Raw genomic sequence first — 20,724 nt, 5'->3', positions numbered from 1 at the left:
GTGGGGACATTGAGGTCACTGCCCTAGAACAAGGCTGGCGGTGGGGGTGGGGCAGGTCCACTGCAGGCAAGGAGGGGACATCTCAAAAGATGTGTCCACACTCACATTCTCTCCTCCCTTGACCCCTCAACACAGTCCTGCCTGCCTCCAGAGCTTCTCCCTCTGAAACCATGGTCCCTAGTGATGTCTTGGGTGCCCAAGCCAGGACACTGTTCTGTCCTGGTCCTTGTTCGCTTTTGTCCACATTCCCTAGTGACTCTCCCTCCCTGGTCCTGGCCTTTACCAGAGGGTTGCTGAGGACTCAAAGGGACAGTACATGTGACATGGGGGGCTGATTCAGGGTCTTATCGAGGGGTCTCTCTGATAACTATCACTCATTCTCTCAAAACTTCTGAGTCAACACCCTCCAGCTGGCATCCTGCCTCCCTGGCCACCACCCCTCAGCTTCCTCAGTGGGCTCCTCTCCTCTGTCTAGACTATTTTCCTGGAGGACTCTGTCCATCCCTGGCCTTTAGAGCCATGTGCACACTGACACTCCAGACAGCATATCCTGAGTGCTGACCTCCTTCAAAACTCCTTCAAAACTCAAACTCAGCCTACAACCAGGAGAAGATAAAATAGATGAATGGGACCTTCTAAGAATCAAATCCCTATGCACATCCAAAAACTTCTCCAACAGGGTAAAAAGGGAAGCCACAGACTGGGAAAAAGTATTTGGTAATGACATATCAGAGAAGGGACTTCTATGCAGAATTTATAAAATATTCGAGCACCACAACAAGATAAACGTAAATAATCCAGTAAATCGGCACAGGATATGAACAGACACTTCACTGAAGAAGACATTCAGATGGCTAACAAGCACATGAAGATATGTTCAAAATCCCTACCTCTAAGAGAGATGCAAGTTAAAACAACTATGAGATATCATCTCACCCCAGTCAGAATAGCAAAATTTAACAGAACAGCAAGCAACAAATGCTGGTGAGGTTGTGGAGAAACTGGAACCCTTATTCACTGTTGGGAGTGTAAAATGGTATGGCGCTTTCTCATAAAGTTGCAAAGAGAGATACCATTTGACCCAGAAATTCCACTACTGGGAATATACCCCAAAGAGACCATAACTGACATCCAAGCAGATGTCACAAGCAGATGACATCCAAGCAGACGCACACCCATGTTTATCGCGGCTTTGTTCACAAGAGCAAGGAGTTGGAAACAACCTAAGTGTCCATCAACAAACGAATGGATAGAGAAGCTGTGGTATATTCACACAATGGAATACTACACTGCATTGAAAAACAAAGAACTCATGCAATATTATTAAAAATGGGTGACCCTGGAAGACATTATGCTGAGTGAAATACCTCAGTCACAAAAGGACAAATACTACATGGTGCCATTATTGTAAAACAGGACTGATCTCAGGGTTGGGGGGAGACTGAGAAAGATGGGTTCAATAACGTATACTGCATTGAAACAGATGAGGGAGAACACTGTTTACAAGGGATATGTGATTAGGTATTTTTATCATGACAGGTGTCTAGAGCAAAGGCTGCATAGGGGAGTGGACCTGGGGGGAGGGATTGTGAAACAATGAAAGAATTTTTCTTTTACTTTCCCAAGAGGGTAGCGTACTGGGGGGAGGTTTGGAAGGGGATAAAAGTACAACAGTGAATGAATGGAAATCCAAAGTTTCTGTAAATTTTCATTGAAAGTAGTAATAAATTAAAAAAAAAACACACAAAAAACCTCAAACTCAGGGGTTGCTGCATCAATTCTGACACCTGGCCACACCCTGTATATTAGGGTACCACTGTGCTGTCCATGGCCAAGTTTTCTGATGCAGACGGCCAGCTTCTGAAGCACCTGTCAGCAGATCCAAACTCCAACCTTTCAGTGAACAGCCAAGTGCATGAATTTTTTTCACCATTCAGGGACTCCAGTTTTCAGACTCTTCTATCTAAGTACTATAAGGGACAGGTCCCCAGAGATGTCCAGCAGGTAATTAACATGGCAGAGTCCACATCACTTTGTGCCCTTCACCTCCCAGCAACAAGTTTCGTGGCTTGAACTTAGAAAATGTGTGTGGATTCAAGCCTTTCCCGTCTTCCTCACTCTGCTCTATTCTAAGTCACCAACTTTTCACCTGGGACACCGACAATCAACAGCTGAGCTTCCAGATCCCACGTCTGGGCCCTTCCAGTCCTGTCCCCTCAACAAGCACATTATTCGATCTGGTGAGGCAAGTGCCAGACACTCCCCTCCCTCCCCACCCCGATCTTGGAAATTCTTGCTGTTTAAAAATCTCTTGATTATCCTTATATCTTCCTTTTCAAGTGACACTTAGAAGCAAACATGGTTTTGAAAAGAATTCAATAAAAAATAAATGCAACCTAACGTTTCGTTCCTTCAAATAACATCGGGACATCCCTGCTATAGGCAACGCACTAGAGGAGGAATCCCCAGAGGCTGAGTTAACATCACTTGCTTCTGGGAGCTCTTTTTCTGCACATAAATGCAGCAAATAGACACCAGGCTTTAGACAGCAGGAGCTACAGGGGGTTAGAGTTCCCTGTAGCAAAGGACAGATCGTTCTGTGGGTGAGACAAGCCTTAGGGGGCTCGGAAGTGAGGTGAGTGAGGCGAGGTGAGTTTCACTGGACGGACTCGGAACGGAGCAGGTGTTGCTTACCTCCCTGAGGCAGGTGTAGATGGGGCAGACCAGCACGCGGAAGGGCTCGCCCGTGCTGCTGCGCATGGTGCCGAACACCTCGCACAGGAACGTGATGAAGCCCAGCCAGCGTTCCACGTCCTGCTGCTGCAGCTCCTCGCGCACCGTGAAGTCCTCCTGTGGAGACAAAGGGAGCGGTCAGCCCGGCGTCCACGGGGTGGTCCCCACGACTGAAGTGGTAGTGCCACACCCACCCCACCCCCAGCCAGTGAGCCCACCTTGGCCTTCAGATTGAGGCCACAGCTTCCTTTTTTCTGGGCATTGCCAGGTCTGCTGTGAGCCTCCTTCCTTCATCAGGACAAGTGAGGCAGGGAGGCAGACACCCTCACCTGCTCCCGCATTCCACTCCTCCTGGCTAAACGACCTTCCCCCGTGGCTGCTCTTGGGTACCGTCCTTCTCTTCAGGAGCCCCCAAATCATGCCCTCCACACGGGAGAGGCAGCCAGATCATGCTCAGAAACATAGTTAGCAATTGGTCTGAGCCCCAGCACTGGGCTGAAGGCACACGCTACTGCATCTGCCTGCAGGGGGCTTAGAGGCTCACTCACTCTTACGCATTAATAATAATTAATAATGATAATAATGGTGATGATGATGATGATGATGATAATGATGATGTTATCGCCCTCTGTGTTTTAAGAAGTCCCCTTCTGATTGCAGATTTCAGGCCATCACTTCTTACTGCCTCTCCCTGGGTATAACTGGGGTTTGCTGCTGCATGGCTTTCTGTTCTTTGTCTCTCATTGTGGGATCTGAATCAGGGTGGGTCTCCTTGAAGAGTCCATTGGACTTAGCCAAGGACAACATGCATGGATGCCCAGTGCCTAGATAACTCTGCGTCCCCTCCCAATCACAGAGCCTTCGCAACTGCCAGGGGGTAGTCAAGGCTCCAGATGGTGTGTTCATTCCATAGGGAACTGTGTTACAGACACAAAGGTGGTTCATATCCATTAGCAGCTCGGGGTAGGGGGTGGGGGTAAAGATGCACCATCTCCTCCTCAGTGGTTTACAACTTCCCAAACCCTTCTAGAGGGTCAACCAAGAGTTGTTTGTGACTCAACAGCAATGAATTTTCAGAGAGAGAATGAATGAACGAATGACCCTTGTCTTCTACTTCAGAACCCGTGAAAGGGCCCCGATACTGCTGGCCTTAACATAAAAAAATTCCGAGGCAATTCCACTCTCTTTAAACTTTTGTTGTCCCTCAAAAACCTAATGTGATCAGGAAAGGAGAGGTATTCTCGCTCATGTAAAAACAGAAGAACTGAGGGATGAAATGGCTGAAAGACTCCACTCAAGTCACACCACTCCTGGAATAAGAAGCCAGCCCGCCCCCTGCTCTCAGAGCTGGACGCTCCCACCAGCTGCACAGGGTGCACTTGAGGACCCCTGGGAGCCCAAGGCCTGGGATCCACGTGAAAAGCCTGTGTAGCCGGGCCTAGAACCCCGAGGCCTGGGCTCTGCGCAGAGAACCTGTGTAATCGGCAGAGTTAAGCTGGACTTGGTTACTCCTGAAAGTTCCCAGGTGAGTCCAACATGCGACGGTGACTGAAAATCACAGTTTATGTCTTTATAAAGAACTAACTTGGGAGTAAAGACGGTGCCCACCTGTTGATACCTGACTCTACTGTAAAATACCTGAGAAGGCACGCACGGAAGAACAAAGCCCCACAACACTGACAAGGAAATGAACATTCATCAGAGTCAGGAGGGAATACCGTTAACTTAGGTGCTGACACCAAGAAATCCTGTAGCTCAGGGCAACTTAACCCCTGATCCCGAAGACCAAAAGCTGGGGGTGAGAGACAGGCAGTCTGCAGCTCCAGCCTCGTGCTCTTTCTGCTCCCTCCCTGGGTTTGCAGGCAGCTCCCAGTGGAGACAGAAAGGTGGACCAGGAGGCAGGAGGAGTAGTCCGTGGGACAGTGTTTTCAGAGGTATGATACTAGTGACCAACACTCTCTAGGGAGAAGACTTGGCCTAATGGGTACCAGGGTTTGGAATGAAAAGAATTCACTGCATCTGATCAGAGAAGAAAATGTCATCTGTACCTATGCGACCTCAACCTGGATGTGCTTATGCACATAGAGGAAGGAGGAGAGAGAATTGTTGAGGAGGAAGAATGAAGGGACAAATGAATGCCTTTCACTTTCCTGGTTGCCTCCAAATGACCAAGGAGCACCAAAAATGTGGCCGCGCAAATCAGACATGCACTCAGGTGTAAACCCTGAGTCCTAGTGGCACAGTGATTAAGTGCTTGGCTGAAAACAGGTCAATGATGTCAACTCGTTACCTGCTCCATAGAAGAAAGAGGAAGTAACCTGCTTTCATAAAGTTCATAGTCTTGGGAACATTATGGGGCAGTTCTACTCTGTCGTACTGGGTCACGATGAGCTGGAATACACTCAACTGAAACTCAAAAAACACTCATTGCCACAAGTGGGAACCATCTCAGGAGTGACCCTCCAGCTAGTTTTGAGAGGCTGTTAAGTAGCACGGGAGGGGACTATGTAACGTTCTCCCTCAGAGCTGCTGGTGGATTCGAACCGCTGGAGACGTGTTGCCTGTGGTTTAGCAGTGCAACTCCCCATAGACCAGGCCACCGGAGCTCCTTAGGGATAATGATGCACTGATTTTGAAGATGAAATATGCAAAGAATGCGATAAGCTTCTTATTTTAAAGGTATTGATGAAATGTTGAAAATTTGGACACACCAGATAAAGGAACAAAAAGCATTAAATTTAAAATTAGATATGTAATCTATCAGATTTATAAATTTATGTCAGAGTATACTTACTGCATGGGACAGTGCTGAACTAAACATTCAACTCAAACATTCACCAATCACTAAGACAACAGAGGAAAAGACACAATACAGATAAAACTTCAAATTAATGAATTAGAAAACAGAAAAAGGAAATTATGAAATAAAATAAAGAAGTAAAATTATTCCAAAAGAAAACTATTACAAATCTTAAAGAGTTTACAAGAAAACCAGGATAGACTTAAAATCATAAAAGAAAATGAAGTTACAAAAGAGCTATCTCTTACAATGAGATCCAGAAAAGAAGTTTACAGGTTAACCTTTCTAATTCAAATAGATATGAAAGTCCTAAATGAAATACTAACAAATAGAGCCCTTCTAATCAAGTTTATTTTATCCGAGAGACACAAAAATGGTACCAAAAAGGATCCAAAACATAACTTGAAAGAAAAATAGGCTAACACAGAACAACACAAATATTTTAACCTATCCTAAAGCTAATTAATAGGCATGAGAAAAACTGGAAATATATTGCATCAATAGGCCTGATTTTTAAAAAAGCAGCAACATCCATGACTTTTGAAAGAAAGGAGATAAAATGATTTGATATGATTGTATCTAGGAAAAGCTCAAGAAGACTCTAATAAAGACCAGAACAAATAAAACTCGACTTCTTAGTTTATAGAAAGAAAATTAATATACCAAACCCAGAAGGTTTCTCTTGTGACAGGAACAGCCAGTTAGAAATTTTAATGCACAAAAGCTCATTGATTACAACAATGAAGACTTAAATGACAGTATTAAGAAATGTGCAAGATTTTTAAGAAGAAAATTACAACACTAAACTGAGTGAACAACAGAAGAAACACACAGTTAACTGCTAAATGAAAACCCAACAAAGATGCTTGTTCTCTTTGAAATTGGTCACAGATTGAACATCAATCTAAATCTTAATTTTTTGGGGAGAGTGGGACGGAAGGGGTTGGGGTCTCGAAAAAAGGATCCTATATGTAACTTGAAAGAACAACAAGAAAGTAGCAAAACACGAAACAACACAAACCTGGAAAGAATTAGATTACTTTTCACTTATCCTTAAAGCTTTAATGATGAAAAGGTGTGGAACTGAGTTAAGAAAGGACTGTTAGATAGTGTAGAAACAAATTTGGCATCATAAGATTTTCTCACATGATCCCAAGACACTCAGAAATCAGCGGGAAAGGAAGCATTATTCATTTGAGCAGCAGCTCAGGGACAGCTGTCCAAGTATTGGGGGGCAGGGATAATTTAGAGTCTCACTTTACACTGGGCCCTAAAATGAATTCCATATGGAATAAAGCGGTCAAGGGGGGGGGGGAGGACAAACCATAAAAACCAAGAAAATAAAATTTCGAGTATCAAATTTCTGGATCAAGAAGGGCTTTTTACATTAAAATAACAGAGGACGGCATCAAAATATCGTAAACACACTTAAAAGACAACGGATATGCTGGCAAAAATATGTGTCACAAATGTAACAAAGGGTAAAGGTTTTAAGGACATGAACAAATCATTCAAATTTGTAGTTAAGATATGAAATCACTTATGGACAAATGGGGAAAGGGTATTAAAAAGTAATTTATATGCTAAGATAGAAATAGCCAAAGTTGTTAGATGCTCTCGAATGAACGGCTCATCTGAACCCTGCCCAACTCCATATCATCCTCATAATCTAGTTCTTGAGACTAATATTACAGTCACAGTTGCCAATGAGAATATTTTAAAAAATGAAATAATCAGTAGCAATTAGGTAAAGCCTCAGTAGGAAACAAGTAAATGAAAATACTCCCCCTTCCTCCTTCCCAATAACTAAATTGTTGTTGTTGTTAGGAGCTGTCATCAAGTTGAGTACAACTCACCCTATGAACAGATCTGAACCCTGTCCGATCCTGTGCCATCTTCACACTTCCTGAGCCCACTGTGGCAGTCACCATGTCAACCCACCAGGTCGAGGGTCTTCCTCTTCTTCGTCCGCTCTCCACCTTTTCCAAGCATCATCCCCCTCTCCAAGGAACAGCCCCTCCTAGCAACATGCCTGAAGTATGTGAGGTGAAGTCTCATCATTCTTAGCTCCAAAGAGCATTCCGGCTGCATCCTCTCCAAGACATATCTGTTTGTTCTTTTGGCCGTTCAGCGCCCTCTCTAACACCAAAGCTCAAAGGCATCAATTCTTCTTTCATCCCTATTCACTGTCCAGCTCTCAGATGCATAGCAAATGATAGGAAAGATCATGGCCTGAATCAGATGCACCTCAGTCCTCAAACTGGTATCATTAACTTCTCAATAATTTAGAAAGGTCCCTAACAGCAGACTTTCCCAGTATGATGCATCTCCTGATTTCCTGACTGCTGATACCAAGGATGTTGACTGTGTATCCAGTAAGATGAAGTCGTTGACACACTTTCAATCTCTTCTCCATCCATCATGATGTTGCCTATAGGTCTAGTGGTAAGAATTGTGATTTTTTTTGACATTGAGATGCAATCTATATTGAAGGCTTCATTCCTTGATCATCTACAAGTGCCTCAAGTCCTCCTCACTTTCAGCAAGCAAGGTTGTGTCATCTGCATAACGCAGGTTATTGATGAGTCTCCCTCCTATCCTGATCCCACATTCCTCCACATAGAGTCTTGCCTTTTGAATTGTTTGCTCAGCATACGGATTGAATAGGTATGAAGACAGAATATAACCTTGACACACCCCCTTCCTAATTCTAAACCACACAAAGTCCCCTTGCTCTCTGAGCACAATCAAGTGCTCCAGGAGTCCCATCCTTCTCAATGTCAGCCACAACTTGTCATGATGCACACTGTCAAATGCCTTTGTATAGTCAAGAAAGCATGAAAAGACAGTCTGCAAAGTTCAAAAAGCAGTAATTGTCATCACTGGGGAGAATGAAGTCTGATAAGCAATGATTTTGTGTAACCTATATAAGCATAGATAGTATTAATAATAGTGAGAAACTTGTAGGGAACCCTGGTGGCAAGGTCTGTAGGGAGTTGTTATGTTCACCGCTCTGGTGGTTCTAATCCAACAGTGGTTCTACAGAAGAAAGATGGGCAATTGGCTCCCATGTGATTTGCCTCCAAAAACTTGCTGGAGGGAGAGCTCTGAGTCAGTTTTGACTTGACAGCAATGAATTTTTTTGTTTGTTTGAACGGCCAGTGAAAAATTGGTACTTTTCTGAAAAACAAATAACTCCCCCAAACCAAAAACCACCCCAACAACCAAACAACAAAACAACCCTTAAAAATGATCCTCCTTAATTGTTTGATCTAGTAATTTTACTTCGGGGTAATTATCATAAGGAAATAATGAAACATAACAAGGAAACTAAGTACAGAAAATTCACCAACTTACATATCCAACAATAGGGGAATGATTAAATGAACAACGAGCCATGTACTCATTAAAACGAGTGTTTATGAGAAGTTTATAACATGGGAAAATGCTTATGGAATGCTAGATGAGAAAAAAAGCAAAACCAAAACTATCTTCATTATATAATCTCAGCCATTAATATATTGCACTTTTTTAAAGGACAAAAGATGACAAATATTCAAAAGGTTACTAATTAATTATTTCTCAGTAGTGGATTTATGGCTGACACAAAAGTAAACAGATTTTAAAAGTAAAAATATTTCAAACTTTTAGTATTTTCTGTATTCCTCTAATTTTCCGTAAACATTTCCTTTTATAATTGGGGTAGGGAGTGGTTTGAAAAGAAATTGGCAAATTGTGCCCTTTTCATTGATTTTTAATAATTTTTCTTTTTACTAGGATAATGAAACTCTTGGGGTGACCAAGAGGTAGTGGTGAATCTCACAAGCCTTGGGGAAGTGGGCTGTGAACGTGCCCAGAGGCCTTTAAAAATCTGCCTATGTGTCTCTTCTTGGCATGCATGTGGTAAGTTGCTAGTTTTTCCTTTGGAACAAGGAGCCCCTTTCTGCCAACGGAAACCAGCCATTCCCTGGTTCTCCAACTCTGCCCCCACCCTCAGCTCTTCCATCCAGAACCAGCGAGGGGCCCCCGTTTGGTGGCAGCCATTTCAAAGCCTGGCGTTTGGCTCCAGCCTCTCATCTGACTGGCAGGCTCCCTCTCAGCAACCCCTAGTGCCTTTCCCCAAACTCTAAGGCTACCATTTAAGCCCTGTTTCCTGCCTAAAACTATTTATTGACGTACTGCTATTTCCTGCACCAGCCACATCAATAAGCCCTGAAAGGCGTTCAGTGTCTCAGGTTTCCCAAGGCATGCTGGGAAATTCTTCCCACTGTGGATAACCACATGCACTCTGGCATGGTGGAGTCGTGTGGCCAAGCCAAAAACAGCTGCGTAGAGAGAGGGAAAGGGGGGAAAACTACCCTCCGCCTGGCACGGGCAGTCGGTACAGCAGGGGGATGTTACTGCCAGGAGAATTAAGGGGTTAACAGACTAGGGTCACAGTCGACAGCATCTCCAGCCCCTGCCAAAGCACCATCGTGCTCTCCCCACCTTTCAACCAAACGGTTAGGGGAATGAGCCCATCTAACCTCCACCTCCCCTGTGACTTGGGTTTGTTTTCTGTCCAGAGAGGTGGCTGCTGTTGCCATCTTCCCAGTGGGGAGAAGAAAGTACACTTTTATTTCCTGTTGGCAAGAAGTTGTTTTTTCCTTGAGAAGCTGGATGAGCCCTGGAAGGGATGGCAGTGGCAGTTAGTGATTCCTCAGCACCAAAACATTTATCCCGGCCATTTCCCCTCAGGCAGCGACTGATAGTTCTCTGAGCTGCCCGTGAGTTGGCACAGACTCCTGGTGACCCCAAGAATGACAAGCAGCACTGCTCAGAAGATTTTTCTTGGTTGTAATCGTCATGGAAGCAAATTGCAAGCTTTTCCCTCTGCAGAGCTTCAGGATGGGTTTGAACTGGCAACCTTTCAGTTGGCAGAGGACTGCAAATCATTTCTACTACCTCGCTCCTTAGGCAACAGGTATTGGAAACGCCACTTGTGAGCAAGTTGATTTGGACTCAAAAATGACTTGGGAGACACTTGCAAAACTGCCTGTAGGGTTTCCAAGGGAGCAAATCTTTATGAAAGCAGAGTGTCTCATCTCTGTCCTGTGAAGCTGCTGGTGGATTTGAGCCACAGCTCAGTACTTGTGCTACCAGAGTTTCTTTGCAACTGATTAAACAAACAAATTACAAATTACTAACCTTTGAGTTAGGGAGCTCTGGTGGCCTAGTGGCAAAAAGCTGCGCTGCAATCTCAAAGGCACGCAGTTTGTGTCCACAAATTGCTCTGTGGGAGAAGGATGAGCAATCTCCTCCCGTGAGATTAACTGCCTCTGAAAACCCACTGGAGGGTCAGCTACGGTATGGCACACAACAACAACCAGGATTCCTTTGGCACCTGGTGGTTGTTGTTGTTGGGTACCAATCACATGGGAGGAGATTGCACATCCTTCTCCCATGGAGCAGCTGGTGGCCTCGAACCCCGTGCCTTCAGGAATTGCAGTTCAGCTTCTTGCCACTAGGCTGCCAGAGCTCCAGGTTAGGGGGCTTAAAAAAGAAGTTGTGTTGTTGTTAAGTGCCGTGGAGACACTTGCAACTCATAGCGACCCTACGTACAACAGCTCTGAACTCTGCTAGATTCTGAGCCAACCTCATAATTTCCGACACATCTACCCCCATTACCCCAGTCACTAAATCAATCCATCTCATTGAGGGCCTTTCTCTCCTGCACTGTCCCTCCTCCCTCCCAAGTGTGATATTCCTCTCCAAAGACGACTCCCTCCTTGCTACAAGGAGTAAGGCAGATGAAGCTTCAGAATCCTTACCTCCAAGGAAAAGCCTGGCTTCACTCTCTCCCGGTTGAATCTGTTTGTTCTCCTAGCAGTCCATGCTGACCGAATTTGTTACATTGGAAAGAGGAAATTAACTTTTTCAAAAAAAGATGGCTTGTGTGTGTTTAAATTTGGAGATCATTAAGAGGTACCAACAGTTAACGGATCTGAACCAAGGAGGTTCAAGTCCACCCATAAGCACCTGAGAAGAAAGGTTTGGAAGTCTACTTCTGAAAAGTGAGCCACAGAAAACCTTATGGAGATTAGTTGTATTCTGACACACATGGGGCTGATACAAGGTCATTGCAACCAGTGGTGGGTATGGGGTCCCGGGTAGTCAGAAGGAGCAGACGGCCGGGAGGAAGGAAGAATCAGGGAGACAGGTGGGCTGCATGTGGGGTGACAGTGCTCTCAGGAGAAGTCAGAGTCGGGCAGAGATGAGCAGCAAGTCTGTCCCGTGTGGTGATCCTGGGACAGCCATGGGGCTTCATTCACAGGCCCCAGGCAACAGCACAGGAGACCTGGGCCTGGGATCACTCTGATCCAGGTAGACCTCCCAGTCCTAGGTGGGGAGTACATGCAGTGGACCTGACACACAGTAGGTGTTTCACAGTTGGTGCTTGTCTCTGGCATCCACCTAAGTTCGTTCAGCTGTGCATAAGGCCTCAGTCAGGGGTGTGTTGGCCAGGTGGCATCACAGTTGGCTGTCAGGCCACATCCCGGCCACAGCTGCCAGACGGGGCCCTGGGGACTCAGCTGTACTTGGGCTTTTGGGGTCGTGAGAATCTGAATGGCGGGTCACTTGGGCTCCAGTAAGAGTCCGTGTTGACCCTCTCCTATGTGGAGAGGCAGGGGACCCTGAGGGTGAGTACAGGGTGCAGCCTCCGAAATGAGCTCTGTCCGCTGGGCCCTGGACCACATCTCAGGTTTGGGGATGAATGGTTGGTCCTTCTCTGAGTGTCCCTACCTTTCTGGCCCACCACACAGACATGTATTCACATGGTGCCACACACCACCCCCAGCCACTCACTGCTCATTTTCCTCTGCCCCTGGACATTCACTAGGATTCTTAACGGTGAGGGACAGAACCTTATGAACCTCTAATTAGCTACTCGGGCCTGCAGTGCTTATAGAGAGGGAAGGTATAGCCAGGCCCCAGGGCTCAAACAATCATGTCAGGCATGTTTTCTCTCTCTCTTTCTCCTGCATCTTTGCAGTATATCAACCATTTGGGCTCTTCCTCTTCCAATAGAAAAGATAGTTATCAAGAGCTGGGAACCAATGGCAGCCAGAGTCTTTCTTCCTAGTGTCTAATTTTCAAGTCTCAAGGCAGAACTCTGATTGGTTCTGCTTAGCACATGACCAACCCTTGGACCAATCACTGCAAACACAGAGACAGAGCTGCCTGTTGGCCAGACCTAGATCACTTAGTCAGTTTTTTGGCTGGGGGCAGGTGGGGTCCTGTGACGAATCCCCAGACCACAGACGGAGACAACAGCTGCCCACTGTAAACACAGACGCTGGCCAGGCACCACGTGCCTGAAACTGCTGATCACCATGCCAGTTTCTCTGTGTGTTGGTGGTGACAGAAGCCCTTTCAGTCCCACCGGAAAGAATAAGGAGAATGACACTACTGGAATGTTCTTGAATTGGCTCTTGTCAGGAAGCATGGAAATCATGTCCCAAATGCTGGTCATTAAACTATGATTAATAAAAATGATTGCTCTGAGACCCCCTTGGCGGCTGATGATTCACGACAATAGCTAAGCACTCCTTCTCCCTGGCACTTGGCCCCAGGGCAAAGGGCACGCACTGAGGCTGGAACAGTCACCAGCCCCTTGTAGTTGCATCTGGATAATTCTGGAGACATTCTCCAAACTTCCCAGGGTGTGAGCACTCGGAATATCTCTGCTGGTAAAATCAGGTCAGGTCGGCTGATCTGTAGGAGTTGGGGGGGGGGCGGGTGTTGGCGCTGGGGTGCAGCAAGGAGAAGCCGAGAAGCCGGGCTGATTCAGTGGGAATTCTGTCTCACACTTATGCAGGCGTGAAGCCTCCTTCTCAGGCGAGGGGGAGCACGCGCCCACTGTGGCTGTGGCCTTGAAAAGTCCTCCAGAAGGCTGGAAGTTTTCCTTTCATCCAGGCAGGAAGAGAGTGGCTGGCTGATCTGGCAGACTCAGGATGAACAGAAAGTACCTAAATCCAGGTGTCATGGGGCCTTCAAAACCTTAAGGAAGGGGCACACGGCTCTCCTCAGGTACAGGTGAGTCTGAGAGCTCAGGACCACCCTCAGCAATGGGACACGTAGTAAGCAGCAGTGTCAGTGCTCAGGTCTTATCATCTAGGGTGGACTGACATAGACATAATGGTGCCACCACCTATATGGCTGCTTTTACAGAGCATTTACATTTTCAAGCACTTTCCATTAGCACCACCTGAGGACAAGGATTGGTCCTCTGAGCAGGGTTCCAAGGTTGGGGGTGCTGGAACCACAGTTATACCACAGTTTTCTCTAGCCTTAAGGTTGCAAAGACCTCAGGAGACAGAGTGGCCAGCCACCTGCCCTCTCCTACTCTTACGTTCCTCCAAGTGTCCTCCCCACAGGGAGGACCCAACAACCACTGCAGAATCAGGGCCCTGATTCTCTCTGATTCTCAGAATTGGTTGCTCAGGGTCAGGAATAAAGGACACGGAGGCAGTTCTCCAAAGGGCATGCACAGGCCCCAGTGCACGCAGACCTTGGAAACCATATTTTCTGCAGATGTAGGGTGAGGCCTGACATATTTTAATCCCTGAGGACTGAGCTGTGCCTTCCCTCTTTGTGTGTATGTCACATACACACACACACACACACACACACACACACACACACACACACACACACACCCTCCACCCTATGGCCTTGGGTATATGTGAGAGAACACCCCCCACCCCTGGCCTTGGCCTGAGGGGCAGGCTGGCTGCAAGATCAAATGGTCAACCATCTAATCTTGACCGTCACCATACAGCCATCAGAGCAATCTCAGCCTGTCTCCATGTCCCCATCAGTAACCAAGAAAGAGAGCATTCCCTGATCCCCCTACAGGGTCAATGAGGCAGCAGGAAGGGGTGAAAACCTTTGGAGAAAGCTCAGAAGTCTGGGTAAATAGGAAGGATGATTCTGCCTGCAAGGAGGTGCTGGTGGAACAGTGGTTAAACACGCAGCAGTGAACTGAAAGGTCAGCAGTTCAACTCCAACAGCTACTCTTCAGGAGGAACAATGTGGCCATCTGCTCTGTACTGTAACGATTACAGCCTAGACTGGCGTATGACCGTCACATGAGCTGGCTCTGAGCTGGAATCAAATCCATCCCAACAACTAGGCTTGCACTCTGCATTGAGAGAAACTGAGGCAAGCCCAGAGAGTATTCCCAGTGAAGAAAAAGTGCAGGAGCCAGAATCTAGCTAGTCCAGCCTTCCGGGAATTTGTATCACCTCCCTCTGAGGGTCACCTTGTCCAGAAAGGCCAGACTGCCTCTGTGGGCCATGCTTTGGGCCAGGCCCACCGCCCATACTTTGGGAGCAAACAGAAGCTGAAGAAATGATTTTCAAAAGCTGACTTGCAATGAGCGTGGCAATTACTTCTGAAACTGTCTGGAAGGCCGGTGTTAAAAATAGATGATTGCACAGGCATTTATTAAACTATTTATAGATTTTGAGAAAACCCCTTGAAATTGCTCAAGAAAAGATCTGGCCTATAATGGGGATTCCAGAGTGACTCAGCCTAGAGCCAAAAATCCACCCGAATCTGAACGTTGCCACGGATGAAGTCTTCAAAAGTCACGTTAGCGTTTACGGGGCATTAGCCTTTAGGACAACTGTCATCGGCATTCACATTTTTAATCAAGCTGTATCCCAAAATATCGGCTGGACGACAGTTCTACCACAGCTATGGGTGAGTGATGTGGAGGAACAGCCCAGGGGCGATGGGGTGGAGGACGAGGCAGAGTCCAAGAGCCCTGAGGGAGGTCATCCTGTGCGTCTGGGAGATGGGACACAGGACCCTGCCCTCTCTGGAGATGGTAGGGTGATGTGGACATGGAAGCTATTGTCTCATGACTGTTACTTTCTGCTAAGACCTTAATGAAAGCTGTTTGCATCAGCTGTTTGCCCTTCTATTGAAACACGCTGTTCCACTCAGTGTTGTCCATCTAGACTTGGTGATGTCTTCACTGTGTCCAGTGCCTGGGGCTGCGGGCGGCCCTAAAGGATGCACTTGGACCCACTCAAGGAGCCCTGAGATTTAGGCTGCAGACTAGGTGGGCTCCTTGTGTTGTTCCCAGGAGCCTCGGGCCACCTGTGGGGCAGGGTGAGGGGCAGCCAGATGGGCAGCACTCAAGAGTGTCTAGCTCCCAGCCAGAGCTCTGCTGCTAGATCTGCTTCTCATGGTTGAGGACATGTTCAAGATCAAGTTTGGAAAAAAAGAACAGCTGCTTAGAATGTAGCAAACCACTAGGGTGTTTTGAGTCAGAAAGGACTAGATGGCAGTCCCACTCAATTCTGGCCAAGCCCCAAGACCTCCCACAGCCTCACCTTGCTCCTCTTGGAAAGGATAAAAAGGCTGAAGACAACAAAGAATGAAAATCATCTGGCCAGGGTAGACACTCAATGAGCCCCTATTATCTCTGCTTCCCTGGCCTTCCAAGGACATAGGTATACATGGAAGCCATCCCTGGTACAATGGGACAGCTTATCTGATCTCCACTTTGTGTGGAAATTCTGGCAAGCACTGGTTCTACACAACTATTTCATTCCCTTAGTTAGACTGTAAGCCTTGTCAGATGCCCTACTCTTCTTTGCATCTCTTATGCATCTGGCAGAAAGTGCAAAATCTTAAAAACCACACCTATTCCTATTACTCTTAAGACGGACTAGAACAGCCCCATAGGGTTTCCAAGGCTGCAAACTTGAACAGTCTGCCATGTCTTTCTCCTGAACATCACCTTATGGGTTCAAACCTGGTTAGCAGCTGAGTACTTAACCACCTGTCCATCATGGAAGAAAGTTCAGCTGGGTATAAAAGAGAATTTTGGGGAGTCTAGTTGAAGCTCAATATCAAGAAAACAAAGATTCTCACCACTGGGCCAATTGGCAGTATAAGTATGGATGGTGAAGAGATTGAGATAGCAGTTTTAGTTTGCTGGGTTCCAGTCAATACTCTTGGTAGCAGCAGCCAGGAAATCAAGAGATGAATTGCATTGGGAAAGTCAGCTGTGAGGGACCTCTCAAGAGTACTCAAGAGCGACAACATCAGGCTGGAGACCAAGTCTTTGCAATTATGTGCTATGCATTGGAGAGTTGGACAGTGAATAAGGATGATAGAAAGAGAATTGATGCCTTTGAGCTGTGGTGCTGGAGAAGAGTATTGAATATACCATGGATTGCTAGGAGAACAAACAGGTTTGTCCTGGAGCGGGTGAAGCAGGAATGCTCCTTGGAGTCAAGGATTCTGAAGCTTTGTCTGACATACTTTGGGTATGTTGCAAGGAGGGACTGGTCCTTGGAGAGGGACATCATGTTTGGGAGGGTGGAGAGATGGTGCAGGAGAGGAAGACCCTTGATGAGGTGGATCAATTCTGTGAGTGGAGTGGTGGGAATGAGTGTGTTTGAGACGGCGAGGTTGGCACAGGATAGACGACGTTTAGGGCTCTTGTATATAGGGTCGCTATGAGTCACTAGCGACTCGATGGCACATAACAATGACAATTGGGTTGATTTGAGAAGAGGCCTTCAAGATACTTCCTGTGATGGGTTAAGGGAAATTCATCTGGTTTTGCCTTATACTAAGATGCTCTCTATGTTTCTGAAGCCTCTCCAAACAGGACCTTCAAAAAGCTCATGTTCTCATCCTTGAGGTCCCAAATGACTGTCTTCCCAGAAGCTCCCCCTACCTTCTCTATGTATGCTCCATCCTCTTGTTACTGAATCTTGTTGGCTCATCCTCCGGACACATTTGTAGTTATATACTTGGTTTATAAGCTCAGTGACTCCCCCCCTTGGACTGCAAGCTCCACAAGGCAGAGGAACTGTGTCTGCCTTGGCTGCTCACTGGAAGGCCAGCTGTTCGAATCCACTAGCTGTTCTGTAGGAGACGTATGGGGAAGTCTGCTCCCATGGAGAGTTATAGCCTTGGAGATGCTCTGGGTAGTCTTCCTCCACCCTCCATGGTTGCTATGAGTCAGAACTGACTTGACTGCAGGGAATTTGGTAGCTAGGCATTAAAAAATGTTAACAACATGCCCATTCTTCTGACTGCCCACTGATGCCAACAGCACCCCTCCTCCCAGCCATGCAAAAAAAAAAAAAAAATGTCTCATTGCCAATTGTCTGCTGGGGGCAAAATCAGGCCCAGTTTAGCACTACTGCCTAAAGCTATAACCTTGCACACTTCCCATCTACTGGGAAATAGAACAGAGTGAGCCTCAAAAGTATTTGAATAATTGGGGAGCTCTGGTGGCAGAGTGGCAAGAAGCTGCATTACAAACCCAGGGATGCACGGTTCGAATCCATCAGATGCTCTGCCAGGGAAGGAGGGACAATCTCCTCCTATACCAGTCAGATCTGATTTGACGGCACACACAAATAATAAAATAAAAATAAAAAATTTTAAAAAATTTGAATAGTGTTGGGAAACACACCCCACAAGGGGACTACCATGTCAGGCCTGTGAAAGACACCCCAAAATTAACTCCAGAATCTCCTGGGGGGCTGCAGATGGCACACATCTGGCCCCAAGCACCTATCTCATTGGATTTAGAAAGGAAGCTGTGCCAAATGAACCTGCAACCAGTGGCAAGCCCATGTATAAAGTCCATGTGGTAAATCCCAGAGGTGCGCGGTTCGAATCCACCAGCTGCTCTGCTAGAGAAGGAGGGACAATCTCTTCCTGTACCAGTCAGATGCAGTTTAACGGTACACACACACACGAAATGATAAATAAAATAAAATAAGTCCATGTGGTGCAAACGATTAAGGGCTTAACTCTTAGCCAAAAGGTGGGCAGTTCAAATCTACCCAGAAGGGCCTCCAGAGACAGGACATACGCTTCAATAAAACCAGACCTGGAACTCTTATGGAGCAGTTCTATGTTGTGCACCTGGGGTCTCCTTGATTTGGAATCAAGTGGACAACACCAGGCAACATGACCAGAAGTTTAACTCGCACCAGGTATTTCATCTGCTAATGGCCACCGTCCATGCTTGCGGATTACAGACACAGGCTTAGGGGCTTGGGGAGGTGGGGGAGAGAGGAAGTATGTCCTTATGTGTGATGAATCAAAACCGCAAGAGGCTAAAAATAAAGCTGGGGGCTCGGGAGCCGGCTGCTCTGTACTGAGATTGTGATGTCAGTGCTGGGAGCAAATGATCTTTCATCAGTCGGACTGTATTTTTAAATGTGAACAGTTTAGCACTCTTATTTAACACTACTTATTTGGGAATGTCACAGACAACAAATAATTCAGCTGCATTTACCAGATGATATTGACAAATCCCTCCCACGTCGGTGCCCCCAGTGGGAAACAGTGCCAGCTCCTCACAGGTGCCGAAAGAGGACAGGGAGCTGGAGGTACCAATCGTGTCTGACACCTTCCTGTCTCCCTCCGCACCTCTCTCCCCGCCTGCCCTTGGCGGCACTGGCTCTGTTACAGGCAGGGGAAGTGTAAGCCAGGTGACATGTGACACTGACTGTGGTCGAGAAGCATGGAGAGGTTTGAGAGGTCCCCCTCCAAGTCCATCAGCTCTGTCTACCACAGAAGGTTCTGTATCCCCAGCAGACAGACAAGTGAGCACTGCACGAGGAGTCTGCAGACCAAGTTCTGACACAAGCCTGCTGTGAAACCATGGGCAAGTCACTCAGCTTTGCTGTGCCCCATCTGGACAATGGGTTAAGATATGTCTTGCTATTTCACCCAGTGTGTGTGCGTGTGTGTGTGTGTGTGTGTGTGTGGTGTGTGTGTGTGTGTGTGATTCCTGTGTCACAGGGGAGAAGCTGGCTTCAGGTACAAGAGTGCAAACCTTAGGGGAGTGAAGGGGGCCCACAAGACCGTCCTCTGCCTCAGAGCATTTTTCCCAGCATGCCTCAGTGTTGAAGTATCATCACCCCATCATTGCCACACCATTAAGATAAAGCTCGTTGTTGAGAAACTCTGCAAACCAGAGTCAAACATCAACCAGGAATCGTGCTGGTCAGACACCTGCTCTTCTTTGAGAAAAACAGGGCTTAGGGCAAGTGGGGTTCGCAGGGAGAAATAGCAAGTGCTGAGATGGCCCTCATGTGTTAGGACTAAGAACAATCATCCGTGGAATGTCCAGTAACAGGAGACCTTGGAGCCCATAGAGGACTTCAGGCTATCAGGGGCTGGGTGGGGAAGACTGCTGGTGCAGACTGCTGCCGTGGCCTTTTACTCTGGGCTGCCACCTCAGATTCCAGAGACAGGACGTTAGCAGCACAAGGATAGTCTCATGGAGACTGGAGGTTCCCAGCCCAAGTGGACCTTTCCCAAGCAAGACAAGCAAGTCCTGGTGCACAAGTCCATCCCATCAACAACCCTGAGGAATTCTGGGTAGACACGTGCTTACACATATTCCAGAAGACACAACCCCGTTTCAAGTCTCTCTGGTCAGACTTGGAATTGCTGGATGGGTGTCCAGGTTCATGCGTGCAGGTAGCATGGATGGACAACTCATCCTTCCAGTACCAGCTAACCTTGCTAACTAAGGATCAAAACACCTGGAAAGAAGTAATACCACCTGTTCTAGTCTACAGCTTATCCCTATAGTAGAATTGACATCTGTAACAGAGGGAGTGGGAACAAAATGAACCATGTGTAGTTTCTGTGATGGATATCTACACAGGGCTTGCTCTCGATAATTTCGAGTCTACAACCACATATTGACCCATCCATCCATCCATCCATCCATCCATCCATCCATCCATCCACGCATCCATCCATCCACGCATCCATCCATCCACGCATCCATCCATCCACGCATCCATCTATCCACGCATCCATCCATCCATCCATCCATCCATCCATCCATCCATCCATCCATCCATCCATCCATCCACGCATCCATCCATCCATCCATCCATCCACCCATCCATCCACCCATCCACGCATCCATCCATCCATCCATCCACCCACCCATCCATCCATCCATCCACCCATCCATCCACGCATCCATCCACGCATCCATCCATCCATCCATCCATCCATCCATCCATCCATCCATCCATCCATCCATCCACGCATCCATCCACGCATCCATCCATCCATCCATCCATCCATCCACGCATCCATCCATCCATCCATCCATCCACCCATCCATCCACCCATCC

At 47.0% G+C, this 20,724-nt stretch overlaps 1 protein-coding gene across 2 annotated transcripts in view; it reads right to left on the bottom strand.

The window, feature by feature from the left end:
• Positions 1–20,724, bottom strand: part of CTIF (CBP80/20-dependent translation initiation factor) — a 237,147-nt gene that overhangs the window by 44,457 nt on the left and 171,966 nt on the right. For both annotated transcript variants that reach the window (XM_006891699.1, XM_006891700.1), the window contains exon 9: positions 2,695–2,850. In XM_006891699.1, the coding sequence (XP_006891761.1) occupies positions 2,695–2,850 (156 nt within the window). The remainder of the gene's footprint in view (positions 1–2,694; positions 2,851–20,724) is intronic.

This window comes from Elephantulus edwardii, unplaced genomic scaffold, assembly GCF_000299155.1.
Source record: "Elephantulus edwardii isolate Elephantulus edwardi_28Jun2011 unplaced genomic scaffold, EleEdw1.0 scaffold00103, whole genome shotgun sequence".
Taxonomy (NCBI): domain Eukaryota; kingdom Metazoa; phylum Chordata; class Mammalia; order Macroscelidea; family Macroscelididae; genus Elephantulus; species Elephantulus edwardii.
The sequence above is the reverse complement of the archived record's forward strand: the minus strand, read 5'-3'. Positions and strand labels throughout refer to the sequence as shown.